General features: G+C 39.7%; 1 protein-coding gene across 1 annotated transcript in view; it reads right to left on the reverse strand.

Annotated features, from left to right (window-relative positions):
• Positions 1-15,422: 15,422 nt before the first annotated feature.
• Positions 15,423-26,018, reverse strand: part of smc2 (structural maintenance of chromosomes 2) — a 44,161-nt gene continuing 33,565 nt past the window's right edge. The window contains exons 20-24 of the mRNA XM_028804788.2: positions 24,458-24,658; positions 23,526-23,642; positions 21,602-21,762; positions 20,921-21,068; positions 15,423-15,991 (exon numbers count right to left, since the gene is read on the reverse strand). Of these exons, the coding sequence (XP_028660621.1) occupies positions 15,824-15,991; positions 20,921-21,068; positions 21,602-21,762; positions 23,526-23,642; positions 24,458-24,658 (795 nt within the window). The 3' untranslated portion in view covers positions 15,423-15,823. The remainder of the gene's footprint in view (positions 15,992-20,920; positions 21,069-21,601; positions 21,763-23,525; positions 23,643-24,457; positions 24,659-26,018) is intronic.

The raw sequence follows: 26,018 nt of genomic DNA on the forward strand, positions 1-26,018 counted from the left end.
AAATTTTGGCTTTTTGCAGAAGCACTTTAAAATAAATAAAAACATAAATCCTCACTTAACTATTCACAGTAACAGATTTAGGCAGGAGTGCCCAAACCTTTACATGCCACTGTAGTAGTGTGTATGTAGCCTTAGAGTCTCCATGTCGCCTAAGCTGATTTGCCAACAGAATGGAGTATTGGTGTTCCCAAACCATCAAATTCTGCACAGGATGTCACTGAATTACGTTCCTAGTACCTCAGGTCTGTTTATGAAGTCATAATTGTAAAGAGTACACTAAAATTCTTGCACTTGCAAGTGATAATCAGTACGCCCCTGTTGCAATGTGAAGATAACCCCCTTACCTCGAAACTTTTTTCTTGTAAAATCTCAGAACATATTAAAATAACCTTAACAACGTAACAAAAAGTGGAAGGAAATGTCAAACGGTTAAAAAAAGTCTTGTTAATCAAGTATCTGCCTATCTAAACAAAATCAAATACAACAGCTACAAGTCCCTGGTGCCCATTACTAGGGAAAAGAGTGTATATTTAATAAAACATGCACATACATGTGGCATCATGCAACAGCTATGGCTTTGCAAAGTTTCCAAATTGGATCCGCTACAGATGAATTGTGAATGGGAAAATCCACATTTTCTGCATCAGGATTGAATGGTGCATTAAAATATCAAAGATAAGAGTTAATCTCCTGGTGCTTTAAAGTGGGGAATGGGTGAAAAGTCAAAACCAGGAGACCAATAAACAGTGTTGTCAAAACCAAATCACTGAATTATAATCAAAGCCAAAAAACGGCAGAAGACCAGAAGTCTACCTCAGTCACAAACCACAGAGGTTTTAAGAATTGTATCCACAAACTTGCATGAAGTTCAAAAAAGACATTCCAACTCATAAAGAGCCTTGATGTCATGGAACATTTAGAAAGGACCCCAGGAACCAGTAACTGGGCTAACCTTTGGGGTTTAGTGCCATTGCAGTGTGCCCGAGCGTTAGACTAACAGTGGACTAAGACAAAGTGCAGGGGCAGAGAGCTTCTTCGAACCAGACATGTGAAACAAAGTTGCATACAAACGTAGACCACCTTATGAATAGGTTCAACAAACTTAGTGTCATGGTTTATAAAAGGAATTCTGCATGCATTAGATGCTGCTACAGACACAAAAAGCACTTATGTGCCGTTAAAAAAATAAACCAATTTTATGTTTATATTTGGTCCAGCGTGATACTGAATCAAATGTAATGCCATGGAAAATGACAAGCAATGCATTGTAAAATTTACACTCACCAGCTACTTCATTAACTGTAACGAACAATAACGAACTGGCTGCACTGGTGAAAAATGTCAGAACCTTCAGAGAATGCAGTTTGTTGTGTTTTTGCGAAACGTGGCTAACTACCACCATCCCAGATGCTAATGTGGAGCTACCCGGGTTTAGCACCGTTAGAGCGGACAGAGATGCAAGTACCTGTGGGAAGCACAAAGGAGTAGGACTCGCTCTCTATGTTAATACACGGTGGTGTAACTCTGGACATGTTAACATCAAAATCTCCACTTGCTGCAGGGACATCGAACTGTTGGCGGTAAGTTTGCGTCCCTATTACTTGCCCAGAGAGTTTGGAGACGTCATTGTTGTCATCGTGTACATCCCTCCTCGGGTGAATGTGGAGATAGCGAGTGACATCATCCACTCTGCTGTTGCTAAGTTACAAACGCAGCACCCTGAGGCACTTGTGCTAATCGCTGGAGACTTTAACCATGTGACGCTGGACAAAACATTACCTGCCTTCTCCCAGTATGTGGACTGTAACACCCGGGGAAATAAGACTATTGATTTACTGTATGCAAACGTTAAAGACGCATACAGCACCACCCCGCTGCCTGCGCTTGGGAAAGCAGATCATAACCTGGTTCTGCTTCAGCCTCACTATAAACCAAAAGTGAGGGTCCTACCTGCAACCACACAATCATTCAGGAAGTGGACCCCGGAGGCTGAGAAGGCTCTGAGAGAATGTTTTGGAACTACAGACTGGGATATCCTGCAGGGATCACATAGTGAGAACATTGAGGAGGTTGTTGACTGCACTACTGACTACATCAACTTCTGTATGGACATTGTAGTTCCAGTAAGAACAGTACACTGCTATGCTAACAACAAGCCATGGATTACAAGTGACATCAAGGGCCTTTTGAACCAGAAGAAAAGGGCTTTTAAAGACTGTGATCAGCATGAGCTCAAGCACGTGCAGAAGGAACTCCGAGTCCAGCTCAGGGCGGCGAAGGAGCAGTACAGGAGAAAGCTGGAGCAGAAGTTGCAGAATAACAGCATGAAGGAAGTGTGGGATGGGATGAAGATCATCACTGGCTGCACCTCGAAGCGGGGTACCACCATCGAGAGAGACGTGAAGAGAGCAAACCAAATGAACAACTTCTTTAACAGGTTTGACCACCCTAACCCACTCTCACTCTCACCTCGGAGTACTGCACCCTCCACCCATCCTTCTGCTGATATCAGCATAGGAGAGACATCCCCACCCATAATTACAACAGCGCAAGTGAGCAGAGAGCTGAGGAGACTTCGTGCCAGCAAAGCAGCAGGTCCAGATGGAGTATCACCACGACTGCTAAAGGTCTGTGCATCGGAGCTGGGGGGTCCTCTACAGCGCATCTTCAACCTGAGCCTGGAACAGGGGAGAGTCCCGAGGCTTTGGAAAACATCTTGCATCACCCCAGTCCCAAAGGTATCACGTCCTAGTGAGCTGAATGACTTCCGGCCTGTCGCTCTGACATCACATGTGATGAAGACCATGGAGAGGCTGCTACTTCACCACCTGAGGCCACAGGTCCACCACGCCCTTGACCCTCTGCAGTTTGCATATAAGGAGAAGGTGGGAGCAGAAGATGCCATCATCTATATGCTACACCGATCCTTCTTCCACTTGGACAGAGGCAGTGGTGCTGTAAGAATTATGTTTCTAGACTTCTCTAGCGCCTTCCACACCATCCAACCTCTGCTCATTGGGATAAGCTGACAGAGATGGGAGTAGATTCATACCTGGTGGCATAGATCGTGGACTATCTTACAGACAGACCTCAGTATGTGTGTCTGGGGAACTGCACGTCTGACATTGTGGTCAGCAACACAGGAGCGCCACAGGGGACTGTACTTTCTCCGGTCCTGTTCAGCCTATATACATCGGACTTCCAACACAACTCGGAGTCCTGCCACGTGCAAAAGTTCGCTGATGACACTGCTATCGTGGGCTGCATCAGGAATGGGCTGGAGGAGGAGTATAGGGATCTAATCAAGGACTTTGTTAAATGGTGCGACTCAAACCACCTACACCTGAACACCAGCAAAACCAAGGAGCTGGTGGTGGATTTTAGGAGGCCCAGACCCCTCATAGACCCCATGATCATCAAAGATGACTGTGTGCAGATGGTGCAGACCTATAAATATCTGGGAGTGCAGCTGGATGATAAATTAGACTGGACTGCCAATACTGATGCTCTGTGTAAGAAAGGACAGAGCCGGCTATACTTCCTTAGAAGGTTGGCGTCCTTCAACATCTGCAATAAGATGCTGCAGATGTTCTATCAGACGGTTGTAGCGAGTGCCCTCTTCTACGCGGTGGTGTGCTGGGGAGGCAGCATTAAGAAAAAAGACGCCTCACGCCTGGACAAACTGGTGAGGAAGGCAGGCTCTATTGTTGGCATGGAGCTGGACAGTGTGACATCTGTGGCAGAGCGACGGGTGCTCAGCAGGCTCCTATCAATTATGGAGAATCCACTGCATCCACTGAACAGTATCATCTCCAGACAGAGGAGCAGCTTCAGCGACAGACTGCTGTCACTGTCCTGCTCCACAGACAGACTGAGGAGATCGTTCCTCCCCCAAACTATGCGAGACTTCAATTCCACCCGGGGGGGTAAATGTTAACATTATATAAAGTTATTGTCTGTTTTTTACCTGCATTATTATCAATCTTTAATTTAATATTGTTTTTTTGTATCAGTATGCTGCTGCTGGAGTATGTGAATTTCCTCTTGGGATTAATAAAGTATCTATCTATAAGTTTCCATCCAGTTTTTTGCGACGTTTTGTTATCGACAAACAGAATATACGTAAAAAAAAATGTGCGAAATTTGCTGTCTCCAGCCTGTTTCCATCAAACTGGCTTTTTATCAATAAAATGGTGTGCGTGATGACGTCACCCCCCCCCCCCCCAAAACGAACTGTCGCATAACTTTTGTTGTATCGCGAAAAAAATCTGCCCTTGAGCCGTTTCCATACATAATTTTGTGTATGTCGCAAATTATCTACCTTTTGTTTTCCACGTTACACCCTCTCCACTAAACAAAGAAATGGAGAGATTATTCAGACAGTTTTTTGAAATTTGCCAGCTTACTGTTATTTCAGTTTCACAAATAATTGGAATTGTACATAATATCCGAAGACGACAGCAGAATGAAGCAGTTGCTTGTCTGATAGCCCTAGAGCTCGAAGAAAGTACCCCAGTGCGACGAAACCCACGGGTATGGGAGAGACGACGGAATAAGACCTTCTGGGAGGAGGTGGTGGAGAGACTTAACAGAAAATCTCTGGCTGCAACATTTTATAATGACACGGCCGACGTTTGAGATGTTGTGTGGATTCATCAGTCCTGATGTTGCGCCCATCACAGGTTGCCACCGACCACCGGTTCCAACCCAAAAGCGGATTGCCATCGCCCTTTACAAGCTGGCAACCTGCGCCGAGTATAGAGTAGTTGGAGAAACTTTCGGGGTTAGTAAAACTACCGTCCATCGATGTGTATATGCTGTGTGCACCGCTATTAAAGAAAAATTAATGCGGCGTTATATCAGACTTCCGACTGAAGCGGAGGCCAATGAAATTGCATACCGCAATTCCTTGGTGCATCTTGTGCCACAGATTTACGGTGCGCTGGATGGCACGCATGTGCCTATTCTTCCCCCGACGGAAGGCTACCGCGATTACATTAATCACAAAGGGTGGCCATCTATTGTTCTCCAGGCCCTTGTTGATGACAGGTGCATGATACGAGACATTTGCGTTGGCACTCCTGGAAGTGCCCATGATGCAGCTGTGTTTGCAGCATCGGATCTGTACAGGTGAGCCTACCTTTCAACATCCCTTCTCAGTGCGATAACAACTGAATTAACCTGCTTCCCTTAAGGTTTTTAATTAAAACTGAAATTTGAATTATTACAAAATAACGACATTTAATCCAAAAAAAACTCTCTTCATCAGACCATGCGAACCGCTCCGCCATTCTCGTTTTGATTGCACGTGATGAAAATGTGACACATTTATTTGCGTTAAAGCCCTTTTTTCCGACAAAAAGTGTTTCCAATAGTTTTTGCGACATCTGAAGTATCGATATGGAATTTATGCGCTAAAGTTAAACGGAAAAATATTATGTCGACATGTACAACATTTTATCGATAATTAGCATTTCCATCAGCTATATCGGTAAAAAAATTTGAAGCGCTAAATATTTTTTCGCAAAAACTCCTTGGATGGAAACCCTATCTATCTATCTATCTATCTATCTATCTATCTATCTATCTATCTATCTATCTATCTATCTATCTATCTATCTATCTATCTGTCGGCACTGATCTATCTATCTATCTATCTATCTATCTGTCGGCACTGATCTATCTATCTATCTATCTATCTGTCGGCACTGATCTATCTATCTATCTATCTATCTATCTATCTATCTATCTATCTGTCGGCACTGATCTATCTATCTATCTATCTATCTATCTATCTATCTATCTATCTATCTATCTATCTATCTATCTATCTATCTATCTATCTATCTGTCGGCACTGATCTATCTATCTATCTATCTATCTATCTATCTGTCGGCACTGATCTATCTATCTATCTATCTATCTGTCGGCACTGATCTATCTATCTATCTATCTATCTATCTATCTATCTATCTATCTATCTATCTATCTATCTATCTATCTGTCGGCACTGATCTATCTATCTATCTATCTATCTATCTATCTATCTGTCGGCACTGATCTATCTATCTATCTATCTATCTATCTATCTATCTGTCGGCACTGATCTATCTATCTATCTATCTATCTATCTATCTATCTATCTATCTATCTATCTGTCGGCACTGATCTATCTATCTATCTATCTATCTATCTATCTATCTATCTGTCGGCACTGATCTATCTATCTATCTATCTATCTATCTATCTATCTATCTATCTATCTATCTATCTATCTATCTATCTATCTATCTATCTATCTATCTATCTATCAGGTACACCTGTTCAACTGCTTGTTAACGCAAACGTCTAAAGAGCCAACTGCATGACAGAAACTCAGTGCGATCAGGAGTGTAGACCTGCGTCTTTTCCAGGTTCACAAAATTGAGCAGCTACTGAGTTGTCAAGGCGGGATCCAGCATGAGCCAAATGCATAACAAAAGAAATTTCTCAGTCCAATAAAGTTTGTTTTGAAAAGATTTAATGATAATTTAAAAAGGAACACATCACTAAATGTTCCCAACTTTATTCAAAAAGTTATTACACCTGCAGAATACAAGGCAAAAAGAGAAAAAAAAAGGTTTCTTCTGTAATCTTTAAACTTGACTTACTTTCAATACTTAAAAGTTTTGGTATTTCTCAATTGCAAACTTCCATACTCTTTACTTAACTAGGGGGCTCTGCCCCCTACTCGCTTCGCTCGCCAACCCCTGGTGTTGGGAATGACAAAGAGCGTGATGTATGAATGAGATATAGAATAGTGTGACGGTGTAGATGATGCAAATAGAAAGCAAACAATAAAGTGTGTGGCACAGTGTAAAGGTTTATTGGAAAATTTCTTTGTACACGCCGTTTAAGTGTAAAAGGTAATTCCAGCTCAGAACTTGTAAGGTCATTTAAGATGGTTATTGTTGTGATCAGAGTCAAGTTTGTCAGAGCTTAGAAAGAGTTGTGTCTCTCCAGGAAGTAATGGAATGACTTGGGTATTAATGTTTTCCACATTAATATTTTTTGGACATAATATAGTGCGTTGTGTTAAAAGGGGCATTTGGTCTAATGAGATTGCTGTTCCAAATCTGTCTGTAACTAAATCGTCGCAGATAAAGGCTTGAGGAATTGTAATAATATGTGGCTGAAGTCCATCTGTATTGGTGAGTGTACCATCTCCCAGTTGTAATAAGCAATTGTTATGATCTGGTTCTGGACATCGTATCTTTTTTACTAACTGTATCTTTTGAAAGCAATGCCAATTGTCTGCGTATTTTAAGGTGCACTGAACAATAGCTGAGTGCATGGCATCTGGAAGAATAGCTAATCACTGTCTAAAATCTCCTCCTCATAAAAGTACCTTTCCTCCAAATCGAATATTATTATTCATAAACGTTTGTTCATGCCATTGAACATTCATCAATAAACAACATTTTTTCAAGACGGATGTCACGTGCAGTGCCACCGTTAATGTTCATAGTGGATACCGATTTGTAGGATCTAATGCAGTTGATAAAGATTTAACTTTCAGGTACATCGTCAGTTATAAGCTTCTGTAGATATTCAGTATATGAATGTAAAGAAGGCAGTCTAATTTGACCCTTTTGACAACAACGTGTAAATGTATAACTTGTATTGCCAGTTGTTTCTTCAGGGAAGTGAACTGAATGACAATGATTGCAAATGACATTCATTAATCCGAATGAATTTTCCTGGTGTATGTTTTCCTTGTGCCGTTTGAGAGGCGCGTTGTTGCATGTGTATTATTTGGGACGTGTTGTTTTGGAGCTGTAATCGATTTGCCTGTGCTGTGTGAGAAGCCTGTTGTAGCCGTCCTTGCCGTTAACGTATGTCTGAGACGGGAGGTGTTTCGTTTTGAATCCGTGCCTGTTGCGATGCAGCACTTTGATTGATAGTTTGCGTCATGTGGATCTAGGATGTAGATTTGTGCATATTAAATGAACTATTGTAGGATCTAATGCAGTTCATAAAGTTTTTACTTTTAGGTACATCGTTAGTTAGAAGCTTTAGTTGAGCTTTGCGTTTTTGGAGTCGAGTCATTTTTTCTTTTAGAAATATGGATAAGTAATAAGGAGTATTGCACTCACTGTTAATATGGAGCCTTTTCTGCGGTTGAACGGTTAATAGTGCCTTATTGTAATGAGATCCACCTATGCTGCATAGCCGTCTATTTTGTTGTTTCTTTCGTGTTCGTGTGTTTGTTCCTGTTATCCTTTCCTTTTCGTTTTGTACCCGTGACCGCGTATTCATGACTTGTTTCTTTCTCAGCATGCGAAATATGGATAAGTAATAAGGAGTATTGCACTCACTGTTAATATGTTTCCTTTTCTGCGGTTGAACGGTTAATAGTGCTTTATTGTAAGGAGATACACCTATGCTGTCTAGTGTGAAGGTGTTGATGTTCACTTTAGAATATGTGGCTTTGGGTGTCACTTCTTATGGATGTGTGTGTGTGTGTGTGTGTGTGGGGGGGGAGGGGGTGAGGATTGTTGTCGCGCGAGCGTCTTCTTTCTTTTTCTGTTCCTGTGTCTTGTTGAATCCCCCTCTTGGTGTGTGTCCCGTCCGGTGCCTGTAGGGGGGGGGGGGGGGGGTGGGTGCCTTGCTGTTGTGCGCGAGCCTCTTTTTTTTTTTTTTTTGGATCTAGTTTCGTGTGCAATGTGTTTCGTGCTTTGCCTGCGTTTCCTCATTTCTCCATTTTTCCCGTGCTCACTCCTTTTTTCTGTGGTCTTGTCCGCCTCTCTCGCCCTCTTTTGTCCGCCTTTCTCGGCTCCTCAGCCGACTCTCGCGGACTCTTTTTGCGCCTGCGCAGTACGTCTTTTTGCAGCTACGGCCCATTGCCGGATGTGCCTGCGTCCATCATCCGGTTTAGCATTCTCGGTTAGTAATATGGATACGTTCAGTACGTTCTGTGTGGTGCGGTTTGAAACTGTTTGCCCTCCGTGTCCTACCAACTGCAAGGCAGGTCATAAACAGACTAATCTGTAGCCAGAGGGACAAGAAATAATGAGAATATTCCGTTTATAGTTTAGCTTGTGGGGTTATAACAGAATCTCCCATTGTCGATGCTGTGATATATTTAGGCAAATATTTTAACATAACTAAGAAAATACTTTTATCAATTTAACGTAACCTTACTGACTAACAAATGGTTCTTACACTGAGTATCAGAATGGGGAAGACTTTGAATATGGTATAGCTGGCGGTGGCGGATGGGCTGGTCTGAATATTTCACAAACTGCTGATATGTTGGTATTTTTATGCATAACCATCTCTAGGGTTTACAGAGAATGGTCAGAAAAAGGGAAAATATTAATTGAGCAGCAATTCTCTAGGAGAAAATACTTTATTGATGCCTGAGGTCAGAGGACAAAGGCCGGACTTGTTCAAGCTGATAGGAAGGCAACAGTATCTCATTTGTTACAACCAAGGTATATAGTAGAGCATCTCTGAAAGCACAACACCTTGAACCTTAAAACAGATGGGCTAGAGGAGCAGGAGACCAAACCAGGTGCCACACTGGTCAGCTAAGAACAAGCAACTGAGATTAGAATTTGCACAGCCTCATCAAAATTGGACAATAGAAGATTGGAAATAAATTGCCTGGTTGAACGAGTCTCAATTTTTCCTGCAATATTCAGATCGTAGGATCAGAATTTGGCATCAACAACATTTAAGCATGGATCCATCCTGGCTTGTATCAACAGTTGAGGCTGGTGGTGGTGTAATGGTGTGGAGGATATTTCCTTGTACAAAGGGGCCTAATGCATGCCGACTAAGCATCGTTTAAATGCTGCAGCCTACCTGAGTATTGTTGCTGACCAGGTCCATCCCTTTATGACTGCAGTATACACATCTTCTGATGGCTACCTCCCACAGGGTAACATGTCATGTCACAAAGCTCAAATCATCTCAAACTGATTTCCTCAACATGAAAATGAGTTCACTGTGCTCAAATGGCCTCCACGGTCACCGGATCTCAGTCCAATGGAGCACCTCTGGCATGTGGTAGAACAGGAGATTTGCATCACGGATGTGCAGCCGACCAATCTGCAGCAACTTTGTGATGCTGTGATGTCAATATGGACAAAAACTCCTAAGGAATCTTTCAGGCACCTTCTGTAATCGATGCCACAAAGAATTATGGCAGTTCTAGAGGCAAAAGGAGATCCAAACCAGTAACAGCAAGGTGTACTGAATAAAGTGGATGAGTGTATATTGTATAATGTTAGAACTAGAGAATACAGACCAACATACATTTAACCATTATTCTTCATCAAAAAGATAGAGTTTGTGTCACTAGTTTAAGAAATCACCTTAATATCCACCTCAAGTCACCACAGTTGATTCTGCAGCCACATCGCAATCAGTGCCACAGTCAATAGACTGATAAACTTGGGAGCAACAGCACCAAGCTGCATTGCCACCGCTCCTACGTCTTCTTATATAGCTGTTGTCCGATGCCCAGTAATTCCATTCTGGCTCCTACTTTCATCCGCTGCCATAATTTTCTTAGGTGCTCAATGCTGCTTGGCCGCCAGCTCTAAAAATGGACATTAGAAGATGCTGCCAATGTCCTCCAAGCCGTACTCCAGTGGTTGTTAAACTTCTAGTTTTCGTGACCCAATTTTGTCTTTTTTGTGTCTTTGAGGGGCGGCACAGTGGCGCAGTGGTAGTACTGCTGCCTCACAGGAGACCCAGGTTCACTTCCCGGGTCCTCCCTGCGTGGAGTTTGCATGTTCTCCCCCGTGTCTGCGTGGGTTTCCTCCCACAGTCCAAAGACATGCAGGTTAGGTGGATTGGCAATTCTAAATTGTCCCTAGTGTGTGCGCGCCATGCGGTGGGCTGGCACCCTGCCCGGGGTTTGTTTCCTGCCTTGCGCCCTGTGTTGGCTGGGATTGGCTCCAGCAGACCCCCGTGACCCTGTAGTTAGGATATAGCGGGTTGGATGATGGATGGATGTGTCTTTGAGACCCAGAATTGTTACTGATAGTCATCCCTGTCCCTCTTGCAGAAGCACCACCAACCATCACCCCGGTCCCTAATCCCCCCCCCAACTCCCACCCACACCCCCAGAATCAGGTTGAAATGAAGTAGTAGCATTTGCTTTAAATGCCAGCGGCGACCCATCTCAAGAGTCTGCAAACCATACAAACCATATGTGACCCGTTCCTATTTAGTAGTGTAGATCTCCCATCGTTAAAACTGGCACGTTATTAAGGTCACTGAGTGAACACATTTAAACACACTCCAATCAAATTAAACTAATGGGTCCAATGAATCAATTCTGTTTATACCTGCTGTTATAATATTTCAAAGTAATGCTTTGTAAACACTCATCCTTTAGGTTCATTACACAATATTCCCCATTTCTTTTTATGCACATATATAGGTCTACATTTACACTTATTTGTATGGAACCAACACGTAAGTACTCCACACAATCGAGGATATGTAAAATGAAACTACATTAATTGAACACCACTCAGGAGATATCAGTTAGTGTTCACACTTAGAAATCAATAATTGAAACATATATATATATAAATGAAAGGGAAATCGTTGGCACGCTTATTTGGAACTCAAATGCAGTACAGTAGTCAAAAGCACACGTTACTCACGGCGTCCTTCTGGAACTTTCGTCGCACTCATTTTAACATCCGCGATGAAACACAAGAATCTCACAGCTCCGCATTGGAACCGCCGGTATCTTCATTTTGATGCGGGATGAATTCAAGTCCCCTTTATCGCATTTCTTTTAGCTACCAAATTCTAACAAGGCAGGCATGTCATGTTTCATCCGTCCGACACTTTTTAAATAAAGCCGAGCTTCCTTTTCACCCGCGTTCCAGTGAGCCGAACCACTTAATGCCGTCTCACATTTAACTTTAACACGAACAAATATATATCTAACATACAGTGCATCCGGAAAGTATTCACAGCGCATCACTTTTTCCACATTTTGTTATGTTACAGCCTTATTCCAAAATGGATTAAATTCATTTTTTCCCTCAGAATTCTATACACAACACCCCATAATGACAATTTGAAAAAAGTTTATTTGAGATTTTTGCAAATTTATTAAAAATAAAAAAATTAAGAAAAGCACATGTACATAAGTATTCACAGCCTTTGCCGTGAAGCTCGAAATTGAGCTCAGGTGCATCCTGTTTCCCCTGATCATCCTAGAGATGTTTCTGCAGCTTAATTGGAGTCCACCTTGTGGTAAATTCAGTTGATTGGACATGATTTGGAAAGGCACACACCTGTCTATATAAGGTCCCACAGTTGACAGTTCATGTCAGAGCACAAACCAAGCATGAAGTCAAAGGAATTGTCTGTAGACCTCCGAGACAGGATTGTCTCGAGGCACAAATCTGGGGAAGGTTACAGAAACATTTCTGCTGCTTTGAAGGTCCCAATGAGCACAGTGGCCTCCATCATCAGTAAGTGGAAGAAGTTCGAAACCACCAGGACTCTTCCTAGAGCTGGCCGGCCATCTAAACTGAGTGATCTGGGGAGAAGGGCCTTAGTCAGGGAGGTGACCAATAACCCGATGGTCACTCTGTCAGAGCTCCAGAGGTCATCTGTGGAGAGAGCAGAGCCTTCCAGAAGGACAACCATCTCTGTAGCAATCCACCAATCAGGCCTGTATAGTAGAGGGGCCAGACGGAAGCCACTCCTTAGTAAAAGGTACATGGCAGCCCGCCTGGAGTTTGCCAAAAGGCACCTGAAGGACTCTCAGACCATGAGAAAGAAAATTCTCTGGTCTGATGAGACAAAGATTGAACTCTTTGGTGTGAATGCCAGGCGTCACGTTTGGAGGAAACCTGACACCGCTCATCACCAGGCCAATACCATCCCTACAGTGAAGCATGGTGGTGGCAGCATCATGCTGTGGAGATGTTTTTCAGCAGCAGGGACTGGGAGACTAGTCAGGATAAGGGAAAGATGACTGCAGCAATAGTACAAAGCCAAGCTTGTGGCATCATATTCAAAAAGACTTGAGGCTGTAATTGCTGCCAAAGGTGCATTGACGAAGTATCGAGCAAAGGCTGTGAATACTTATGTACATGTGATTTCTCAGTTTTTTTATTTTTAATAAATTTGCAAAAACCTCAAGTAAACTTTTTTCACATTGTCATTATGGGGTGTTGTGTGCAGAATTCTGAGGGAAAAAATGAATTTAATCCATTTTGGAATAAGGCTGTAACATAACAAAATGTGGAAAAAGGGATGCGCTGTGAATACTTTCCGGATGCACTGTATATATATATTTCCTGAAGCCCCCTCTGTCTACCTTTACCCAGTGTCCATTTTTCTTTCTCTCCTTTTTCATATACCGTCTCACAGCCTCCATGCCTTTAATCCTCACTCTTCTTTCCTCTTTCTCTCTGTTCCTGCTTAGTTGTGCCACTGAGGCCAACTCTTCAGTTCGCTATCACATCCAACTAGCAGGACGTTACAGTGGTATTGTGGATCTCGGCGACACACAATAGGTTGTGAGCCCTAGTGTAAGAACCAATGCTGTGTCGTGTAAGTATATTTGCAGGTGTCCCCCAGATCTGGTGTGAGGCCTCTCACAATATGCATTTTAGAGAGTTTGAGCTCTACGGTGATGTTTTCACTGCAATTAGATATTTTTTACCAATACTGTCCTGCCTCTGACGAGGTATTTTATATTTTAACATGGGAAAAAATAATTTAAGCAATTTTAGTAAAAGGCTGCAACACAGCAAAATGTGAAGGCATTATATATATGCCTGAGCAGTAACAGCATACCGCTGTGAGGGATGCCCATCAGATAAGCTTTCGTGAAAGTCAAGTGCAGCTTCCCCAATTTGCTCTTTGGCCCCTTGATCTTCCCTTTGCTCTTCCTTTTTTTTTTTCTCTGATCTCCAAAGATTTCAGCCACCTATACTTTAAACTTAAGTTTGAAGATTTTGCTATGCTATGAAAGTATTTTTCCCATGGGACTTTCTCCAAGCCTGTATGTAATCTCTGCTCTCATATCACCTCTGGTTCCATTATTCACATGTTCCGGTACTGTCCTATTGTTATGGGGCGTGGTAGTAGCTCTGCATCACCAATCAGAAGGTTGCCACTTTGAATCCCGTAAACGCCATAAGTGACTCTACTTCTTTGGGCCCTTATCAAGACCCTTAACCTGCAATTGCTTCATCCTGGGTATGACGTTAATCTGCATCCAGCCCTGCAAGCAGGTCCTCCAACTTGCAGGGAAAACTTGAGTTGGTGGAAGGATTGGCACTCCAGCCACTGTAAAAAAAAACCTCACACTGGTTTGGCATGTGGTGGGTGCGACAATGTGCTATATCAGCACATACTCCCAGCCAGCCTCTCCTCTCTCCTGTTGCTGTCTTCTGGTCTTTTGTCTCCAACTCACTTTCTAAGATCATGTCTTCAGATTTTCCTCTGTGGCCTCTCGTCTCTTGGATGTATCTGCACTAACTCATTTTATAGCCTAAACATTTGCTTTTAAACACCATATCAGCTACACTGACATTCATTTGTAGATGGGAACCTTCCAACTCTTTTCTGATTAAACTTTGAGAGAAATCTTTCCATAACTTAGGACTTCAAGAACTTTCTGCATCCTGGATTAATATCATCCAGTGCCACCATTGACAAGTAGTCAGCTGAAGTTTGATTGGTGAGAGGCCGGTGGTGGCGGCGAGACCCCCAACTCAACTCTCTTTTGTCTCCTTATTCTCAGGGCAGTGTTGTAATGTGATTTCTTGTATCTTTTGTTTACCATTATATTTACTTTTATCAAAATTTGATCACAAAAAAAAAAAATGTTTATTTTCTTGAAAATATCTAAACTGCTGCTTAATTTGTACTTTATCTATATAAACAGAATGCCAAGGATTGTATTCATCTGTCACATGATTACTTTTGAACCACTGGGGCTAGAACCTTGATCTTAGTCTTCGTTGAAAGCTTATGATGTTGAAGAAAAAAATGTGGCTTAATGGCAACCTCCGACATTACTGGGGTTTGTGTCTTTTCTTTGACAAACTGCATAGCCAATTGATTGAGAAGGTGACACAGTCGAGAGAAAAAGAAGAGCAGCACCATCTGCTGAGCGTGAAGGAAGCTGCAGAAGTCAGTTTCATGCTAGGAAGAAGGTGGAGGAGGAGGAGGAAGAAGAGGAAGACAGCTCCAGAAACTGCTGTATGTCAAGCACCTGCAGCACGACAACCCGCCGGTACTCACAAACTACTGCGGGTGGAACCTCAATCTTCAGAGGTCTAGGGATCTGCAGGTTTCTAGTTTTTATATATCTAAGGGAAAAAAAAAAAAAAAAACTCACACCCTTAAGCATAAACATTAAAAGAATTTCATAATTAAGAAGCAACTAGTTTCATTCCAAAAACATTTTATTAAAGGCAGGAGAAATTAAAGTTACCATTAACTCATAATATTTGATAAAATACAACACAGTAAATGATGCATGTCTCAGATTTATTTACATTAAAAATCTAAATGCTATAACATATTATTTCATGTAAATTTACAGTGTAACAGGACCAGTGGAAGATTTAGAAAAGAATCAGGGATAATAAAAGAAAAAAAAAAAATCAAAAACATTGAAAAGATACAGAGTTAAATAAATGAATATTGACACATGTGAAAAGGAAGAAGATAGCATTCATTTGCAGTAATAAAAAAATGTATTTTCTAATATTTAAAAACAAAAAAAAAAAGTCTAAAAAGGAGTATAATTTACACAGGCTGGGGGAGAAAATCATTCTGTTTATTGCTTGGGTCTTCTGTCATTTGATTTTTTGCTCGTTTTATTTTCTCCGGAGTTATTTTGACTTTGTGTGAACCTTGCAACTGTAGACACGCCGTCCACAAACTTGGTTTTAAAGAGAACGTTGGCATTGCTGAACATTCCATCCTTTAGCGATACCACTATGAACTGCAGAAAAAAGTGTAATAAATGCTTAAAAAACAAAAATACGTTGTATCATTTAAATAAAAATCACAACATGAGATAACACTAGTGTTCTACCATTACCAAAATACTGGAATAAATTACATTTTGATAGTAAATCACTTTCTGATGTTCCAAGAATGGTTATGGGCTTAACGTCGACCCCATGTTTAATGATGTGATGATAGCCCAAAAAATTCTTAACAGAATTCTTTGCTGTTCATCAGTTCATAGTGTTTCCTTCCTTTCATAGGCTTCTTCAAAGCAGATTCACCCATATTCCCAGTGTCAAACATCTTCTTACAGTATCAGCACCCATCCATATTGCTTTTTAATTAACTTGAAATTCAACAAGACCAAACACAAGCATTCCTAGGATTTGGACTGCTCACTAAATCACAGTGACGCATCTAATCTATACAGTGTAGTATAAGAACTATCATTTAACGCTGACTCGCCTCTAATAATTTAATATGCTAGCTAATGGATGCTACATATCTATACCAGTTCGCCCAATTGCTTGAACACAGAGTACAAGGTAATATTAATATGCAAGGTCACTAAATGTGATTTTAATGTGGGATGTGGATGTCTTACCTCAGGATATGTGATTATTGGAATCACTTTAATATTTTCCATTTACTCATATGAACCCTGGTGATGTACAGTTGTGAACCGAGTTAAACCATGTTCCTCACAAATCAATAAAGAGCGTCTTTTAATGGAGGCTTAGGGCCAGTTTCTACTTCATATTCAGAACTCTTACGCACATGCATCATGGCTGCCACACATTCCCAGTGTTGTTTTGACAGTCCTCTGTGCACATTGTCAGAAATTAATGCAACGCAAGCAAAAGTTGCAGTATCAGCAGAAATATGGGTAGTGTGTGTGTTTAAGGTTCGGTACAGAATGTCAGCATCACTGTTTAATATTAACATATGACGGCAAGCTGGACTGCAAGCTTCGATGTTTAATGAATGGTTCAATGTGCCGAAGCATATCGCCAGACTTAACTGGTGACATGTAAATGTCTTCATGGCGCTTTTCTTCATCCATTTTTCTCACAGACAATACAAGCGTCACATACAGTGATCCCTCGCTATATCGCGCTTCGCCTTTCGCGGCTTCACTCTATCGCGGATTTTATATGTAATATTTAAATATATATCGCGGATTTTTTGCTGGTTCGCGGATTTCTGCGGACAATGGGTCTTTTAATTTCTGGTACATGCTTCCTCAGTTGGTTTGCCCAGTTGATTTCATACAAGGGACGCTATTGGCAGATGGCTGAGAAGCTACCCAGCTTACTTTTCTCTGTCTCTCTTGCGCTGACTTTCTCTGATCCTGACGTAGGGGATGTGAGCAGGGGGGGCTGTTCGCACACCTAGACGATACGGACGCTCGTCTAAAAATGCTGAAAGATTATCTTCACGTTGCTACCTTCTGTGTGCAGCTTTTAAGTATGCTGCACGGTGCTTCGCATACTTAAAAGCTCAAAGGGCACGTATTGATTTTTGACTTTGTTTCCCTCCCTGCTCCTGACGGAGGGGGTGTGAGCTGCCGCCTTCAACAGCTTTGTACCAGCGGTGCTTCACATACTTAAGAGCCAAACAGCCCTATTGATTTGTTTGCTTTATTCTGTTTCCTTTGAAGAGGAAGATATGTTTGCATTCTTTTAATTGTGAGACAGAACTGTCATCTCTGTCTTGTCATGGAGCACAGTTTAAACTTTTGAAAAAGAGACAAATGTTTGTTTGCAGTGTTTGAATAACGTTCCTGTCTCTCTACAACCTCCTGTGTTTCTGCGCAAATCTGTGACCCAAGCATGACAATATAAAAATAACCATATAAACATATGGTTTCTACTTCGCGGATTTTCTTATTTCACGGGTGGCTCTGGAACGCAACCCCCGCGATGGAGGAGGGATTACTGTATTCTGCATTGCAATGATGCAAATACAATTAAAGGTCTCACTAACTGACTCACTAAACTTCACAACAGCATCAGAATGCAAAGAATTTTTATTTTTTTAACAGCCTTGTCCCTCAACTCACAACACAGCGAAACCGGATGTTGTTTACTCACCGTGGTGATGTCTCGCAATCCTCCAGATTTACTTAAAGTATGCATGCAAATATATAAAAGTACACTGCTGGCACAGCAGCAGTGTCCTCAAGTGCATGTGTCATGTACCGTTAAGTACATTGTCAGCCTTACTTCCATTCATTTGAAAATCCAATCTAAAGGTCATATTCCCAACACAATACGAAAGATGCACACATTTCTTGTATTTGGTATAAGGATAGTATTGTTATACTTTCTGAAAATTCAGGAATTCATAAATTATGTTGGTCTGAAGAGCAAACTTACAAAGGTTTTTAAATATTCCATTGTTGTGCGGTACAAAAATCTATACATTTTGCTCAGTATTTTCATTATATTTTGCTCAAGACAACAACAGATGAGCTTAATACAGGACACATCAAAGCATATCCTCTTCTTGATTGTACCTCACTTTTAAAACCGGTGTTCCAACAAAGAAATGAAGACATGCTGGTGCCTAATGCTATCGAATAGTTTATAACCTGGGCATCTGGGACAACAAGTTGCTAAATTGGTTTACAGCCTGGGAAAGGAAGACATGCCAGTAGTACTAAGCAACATCAAAAGTTTTATTGTTTGGGAAAAACGGACGTACTCAAGATTAAAGAATCTGAGCAAATTTTTAACTTTTCGTAAGCTTTTTCTAAAGACTATATATGTCCAGACTTTACTATCAGTCTTATTTTCTATTATTCTTTGTTCTACTGATATTATTATTCCTGTAATAAATACCATACTGCTTTTAACTGCCTATGCTTTGCCTAGAGTGTCTAGAGTGACTGAAGTAATAAGGTAGATTTCTTTGAGCACCTGATGAAGCCAGAGGTTTGCCATTACCTCTGTGCTACAAGGTTTATTAAGGCTGCGGGTGAGAGCTCCACCCAATAATGGGGAATAGTACATAAAGTAAGGCATTCTTGGCTGATAAATGGCCTATAGTCAGGGATGCTGAGCCTTTGTATGTTCAAATATATTCTTGGAGACCAAACGTAATATTTAGGTCTAAGATATATTTAAAACATCATATGTTGTTCTTGCCGATAATAAGTAAGCCTCTTGAAGTGCTCAGAGAGTAACAGGCTGTGTTATTCCTAAGGCACTTATGTGGTTTAAATGCTAGAGGTTAACCAGCTGTATGTATGTGTGTGTGTCATTCATGGGGCACTGTTGTGGTTAATGTCTGTGTGTATGTGTATATATCTATGTATGTGTGTGATAATCTTAAGGTGTGACAGTAGACTAACCTTGTAATGAATTCAATGAGTACACGTACCCCTAGACAAAGGGTAAGTAGAGGGATATACCACAATACATCCATGAACTCTGAAGATTATGCCCATCCTATACAGTATATCATTACTACATGTATTACATAGAGGTTTTAGGCTACGTCCGCAGTACAATGTTTTCACTTAAAAACAACATTTTTAAACAAAACTGATCTCCGACCCCAGTAATGTTTTCACATCATTTTCATCTCCGTCCACACTAAAACAACAAAAAAATGCATACGACATAGACATTTGCCTACACTGGGCATGTGTGTATTGACAGAAAAATTCTTAAAGGTATGATAATGCTGCCAGCCACAGGATATAGCACAAACATGTAGAGACTGGTAAATTTGCCTTTTGTACAACATTTAAACTGTACAAAATGCAATTTAGATGCATCAGGTATGTGTTAAAGTGTATCAGGGGGTCTTTGGCAGTGTGCGATTTGTTCTTATAACAACAGTGCGACTCAGGATTTGAGGGTGTGAGTGGATGCCGGTAGAAAGATGTGCAGCTCTAGGATATTCAATGGGGAATTTGGCTGATTGCTGTTTCATATGCAAGTGTGATTAGCGCAGCCCTTCTTCACTGACAGATCGGTAAAGCAAGCATTTACACCCACAAAGTACATAAGGAACCTGAGTAGAATGGATGAATGAGAGAGAGAAAAAAAGGAAAGCATTTTTATAAGTATATAGCACTGGAAAGCAATTTCAAAAGTTTCCAATTTTGGAGGTTACAAATGCCAGATTAGTGTGGATGAAAGGCAAAAAATTGAGACAAATGTCTGCATTTTTAAATAGAAACATGGTAGTACGGACATATCCTTAGAATAAAAATGCTGTGGGCCTTATCTGTGTAAAAATCTCCATGCAGTTGAGTTAATTTAAACTTCCTTTAGAATCAAATACCAAATTTTCTGTTTGTACCAAAAGGAACAATTCATTAATTACCATATCTATCTATTATATAAAAAAATCTTGGGTTGAGACGTGATCATCTCGAAGAGACACTTTGAAGTCCCGCGAGACTACTTGCGCATCACGCCCTACTTACAAACAATTTCTCGGAGACACTTTAATGTCCCTCGAGACAAGGAAGTGAGACAAAAGGACAGCTGCTGTACAGGCTTTTAAATGATCGTCACGCAGCATGACATGCAGATCACGCAGCAAGGCAGCAGCAGCTGCTGTACAGGCTTTTAGATGATCAATGCGTAGCGCAACATGCAGAACACGCAGCTCGGTAGCAGCAGCTGCAAGCCAGCAGCTGATCCGTCCACATCTCCTTAACGTGCATTCAGCCCCATCCCCCCTCAAAACCCCCTAGTATTACATATATTTAAAAATACTAGACACTGTGGTAAAATGAATTGAGGCAAATGAGACTTAAAAGAAAACAAAAAACTTTCACTAATTACTGAAAAAGCAGGTAGAGACTAACTATCAACTCCACTCAAGGAAATCTTTAATTATAAGAAGTCTGGTACCTCCTGCTAAAAAAATTCTTACTGGTTTGTAGTAGGATGACAAATACCTGTGAATGTGTGAAGTGTGTCTTTAGCATCTGACCAATATTCTGTGTATGAGAAAGGTCCAAGGCAGCATCCACTTCGTCTAGAATGTATATTGGGGCTGGTTTGAAGAGCAGCATAGCCAAGATTAGAGACAAAGCTACCAGAGACCTGTAACGAGTGTTAAGATTTTCACATTATTATATTAACATGAAATATGACTACGGTATATTAAAATTAACTTGCATTTATCTATTTGAGATGAATAGTGTAGTTGCTTCTTAATAAAACCATTTATTGGAGTAAAAGACTCCCAAGCATGTTTTTTTTATCCTTCCTGCAGCAGTTCTCTCATTGTAATCTCTTCTAGGTCCATGGTATTAACTACTATATCACATCATGAATGTGGTCCAAACCAGTGCGGGATGGAAAAAGATTAATAAAAGGTTCTTCCAGAATTTTTGTAGGATTTTGTTAATCTCTTTAATTCTTCTTACCTATGCAACCACAATAAAATTGAGACAAATTATGCTAGTAATGCTGCATAGGCTAAAAAAATACACCTCTTTCACAAATCATTTATACTCTATTTTTGATATCAAAAAGCATACAGTATTAATTTGCATAATAAATAAAATGACATTAATTTTACACTCCCCCCCCCCCCCCAAGTTCATTATAAATCAAATACAAATTTTTGTTACCTCTGACCACCACTAAGTTCAGTCAGGTTCTCTTTCCATGTGCTTCCAAGAGCAACTTTAAATTCCAGCCCATCGAGAACACCTTGACCTTCTGGAGGAGCTAACTTTGCATTAGCTCCTGGGAGAAGAGTCGAGAAAATTGAACCAAAATCTTTATTTACCTAATATTAAAAAAGACCAATAGATTATGATTACTGCCATAAGGTTTACAGCTAATCACATCCAGATTAAATTAATAAATGAAGTAAAACTGTTAAAAGAAAAACAAAATGATCGGATTATTACAGTAGAACAATGTGATTTCTTGCTTCCTTTTTTTGAGAAACTTTATTTACATTGTTTAACACAAAATACGTCTAGAATTTAAAAATACATTTTAATTTTAAAACAGACTACAGTGGAACCTCGGTTCACGACCGTAATTCGTTCCAAAACTCTGGTCATAAACCGATTTTGTCGTGAACCGAAGCAATTTCCCCCATAGGATTGTATGTAAATACAATTAATCCGTTCCAGACCATACGAACTGTATGTAAATATATATATATTTTTAAGTTTTTAAGCACAAATATAGTTAATTAAACCATAGAATGCACAGCGTAATAGTAAACTAAATGTAAAAACATTGAATAACACTGAGAAAACCTTGAACAACAGAGAAAACTAACACTGCAATACTTCACGCTATAGCGCTACCAACTGCTGGCTAAAAACACTTTTTTTAATGAGTTTTAAGCACAGGGAAAAAAATTAACATTTGAAAAAATCCGTAATTTAATAAACCACCAAGAAAAGTAGCATTGCAACAATGCACGCTATGAACCGATCGCTGTAAACAGAAGTGAAAACAAAATCAAGCCCAGTGCATTCTTTAACTGCCTTCCTACCTTATGTGACCAGCTCTCTCTCTCTCACACTACCTGTGAGTGCATCTATCTCTCTCTCGCGCTGCCTCTGTGTCTGTGTGTGTATGTGTGTGGTGCTCTCTTGCTCGCTGCACAGGAAATGCACAGGGAGAGACTGAACATGTACAAACCGAAAGGGAAACTGGCTTGTCCATATACAGAGTGTGTGGTCATGAACCGAGGCAAAAGTCTGGCAAACTTTTTTGGTCGTAAACCGATTTGTACGTGTACTGAGACGTTCGTGAACCGAGGTTCCACTGTGTACATATACTATATTTAGATAGATAGATAGAGATAGATACTTTATTAATCATAAGGGGAAATTCACATACTCCAGCAGCAGCATACGGATACAAAAAAACAATATTAAAGAGTAATAAAAATGTAGGTAAAAACAGACAATAACTTTGAATAATGTTAACGTAATTATAATATGTAATAATTACAATACAATTATGTAGTAATTATAATATGTAATGTTAATGAAAAATGAACAGAAAACAAAATTCAGAAACACTTATGGGAACATGTAGTATTTTTACTGTGAAACTGAAATACTGTACAATAAGTCCCCTATATATGAACCTTCAAGTTATGAACTTTAAATGATGCAAACATGCATGTCCAATAAATTAAAATAAGTAAATTTAAATAAGTAAAAAAATTAAAAATTGCAGCGTAACTTCAAATTTCTCTATAATGTATAAGTTTCTTTGTAAAAGTGCAAAACCCTCGCTGTTATTGTACATTTTCTATAGGAGTTAAGGGTTGGGGTTTGCATTGTGTTTGTTGGGTGTCTAAGCTAACTTTGCCGGACTTACGACTAAACTGGACTTGCAAAAGCGCTCTTGGAACTGAACCCGTTCGTATGTAGGGGAGTTACTGTGTAGAGGTAAACCTATTATGCAATTACATAAACTATATTATTACCGCAGATCAACTTTTGTACAGAGGTAAATATTAAATTAATGAATATGGTAGTAGAGATGAGAAAATTAAAATGAACACTAGTAACTCACTTTTTGCCATGCAATGTTTAGTGCTTCATTTTTCTTCTGGTCTAGCTCTTTTATAGTTATTAGTATTTTTGCTTTATCATTTTCAACAATCCTTTTCTTCTTCATCAGGTCATTGTACTAAGCAAGGGAAATTTAAAATAAAAAATGTAAAATTGTTAGGATATAGTAAATGGAATGCCAAACAAGTGACTTTTAATAAAAACAAACAAAATGCTTTCATAATAAAACTTATACCATATAATTTCCTCCATGTTTTTTTTTTTTTTTTTTTTTTTTTTTAATATAAAGTTACCCATTTTCTGAATCTGCTTATTCAATTACCGAGTTGCAGGGAGATGAAGTAGTATTGGGTGCAACAGATGACCCATCTCTAGAAGGGATGCCTCATGCACACAACACAAATTCAGTCACATACATCCAAGCAAAATTCAACATACACATGTTCAGGTTGAGAAGAAGAAAAAAAAAAAAGAAAGAAAGAAAGAAACAAACAGTACTAGGATGAAACCAGCACAAGTTCCTACATCTGACATGCAAACCACTATGCCACCAATTTTGGAAGTGTATTTGATACATGCCAAAATCAGATGTAATTTAATGTATATTTAAATGTTTTGTGGAATCTTTATGTTTAAAATTGCCTGGATATGACAAAGATGATAGCATCAAATTAGGATTCCTAATATTATGCACAGTCTCTTATCAAGGGTTTTTTTATCTTTTCCAATCTGTATAGTATTAAATAAAAAGTAGAAATGTTACCTTTAATTGAATAGTTTTCTAATTAAGTAGATCTAGTTCATATTTCTATGCAACATAATGATGCTGGGAGATGTGTAATTAATCTGCATTTTATATTCCTGCTGTAAGAAAACCATTCAAACATACATAATACTACTAGAAAGGAAACTGCAACAGCGTAAATATCTTACATTCTCTTCCGCCTGACTAAGCATAGTCATTGCTCTCATGTTGACATTTCTTCCTAGTTTCTCCTTTGTTTCTTCTAATTTCTTAAGACGCTGACCAGCCTCTTTGGGATTATTTGTTTCAAAATCGTATGCAGTGTTCGGCTGGCCAAAGAGATGTTTTTCTGCTGTAATCCACTCATATTCTTCGAGCATCTTAGTCACCTATACCAAAAGTCAAACAGAAGTATTATCATGTAACAAATGAAACTGTAAATGCTGACTTCTGATCACCATTGATTAAATGATTCAATAATAATAATAATAATTCTTTGCATTTATATAGCGCTTTTCTCACTACTCAAAGCGCTCAGCAATTGCAGGTTAAGGGCCTTGCTCAAGGGCCCAACAGAGCAGAGTCCCTTTTTGGCATTTGCGGGATTCGAACTGGCAACCTTTCGATTGCCAGTGCAGATCCCTAGCCTCAGAGCCACCACTCCACCGCAATTACATACTAATAGTTCTGTTTATGTTATATATGTCTATTAAAGCAAACACATACAAGCCATGAATACCATTTTGATGTACAAATGTGTAGAATTTATTTGTAAGAAATTAATGAACCTCATAAAGTTAAAATGCATTTATTATGAAAGTTTATTTTTTGACTAGAAGACAACATAATGTGTAGCTTTTTCCTCTAGTGTCTTTACCTAATGGCAAATAAAAGGTAACAAAAAAATTAAGACTTTGGAAGCCTTCATTTCAGGAGTTTATTTTAGTCAGGATAAGTATTGTCTCTTGATGGGGAATTTAGCCAAAAATTTCTTCTGTCAACAACAGAAATGTTCATATTTTTATTAAGTTTTTAGGGAGAAGAATGAGCATATTGTACATAACTTTTAGTGAAATATATTATATTGGCCAGTGTTCTACTTTACGTCTTTTTTTTTTTAAAATCAGAATTTCACTCGATATGGTCTGTCAAACATACTTCTGAGCAACTTAATTATTTAAATTTTTCAAAAATACTCAGGAGAATATACTCAAAAAGTACAAATTATTCACCAAAGATTCAAATGAGGCAAACAAGTGTGGCATTTTGGGATGACCCATATATGTGTACAAATTCATATTAAATTAAGCCATGACAACTTTAACCGGACAGATAACAATGGCAACATAACAGATATGCACTGATCTGAAAAGACTTACAAAACCAGTTTACCCATACAGAGTAACTCATTTTCTTATGTTTGATTGTGAAACCAAACTGATCCACAGAAGACTCATGTGGACATATTAAGAATCTGTAAACTCTACACCGACAATGATCAGCCCAAAAATTGAACCATAATTCAAAGGAGGTGGGAAGCAGTAGTATCATAGTGCTGTTGTGAGATCCAGGTTTGGTGTAGTAGGGCTTATATTTCATTACAAATAAAGGAATATTGATCTTACATGCTTTTCCCATTGCAACCTATACATTGGTACAAAAAAAAAAAGCCAAGAACTTTACCAACTACTAATTAACTTTCACAGAATGTAAACATAATTTACCATGATAGTCCCAACTCCCTGAACA

Source organism: Erpetoichthys calabaricus, chromosome 7 (assembly GCF_900747795.2).
Source record: "Erpetoichthys calabaricus chromosome 7, fErpCal1.3, whole genome shotgun sequence".
Taxonomy (NCBI): domain Eukaryota; kingdom Metazoa; phylum Chordata; class Cladistia; order Polypteriformes; family Polypteridae; genus Erpetoichthys; species Erpetoichthys calabaricus.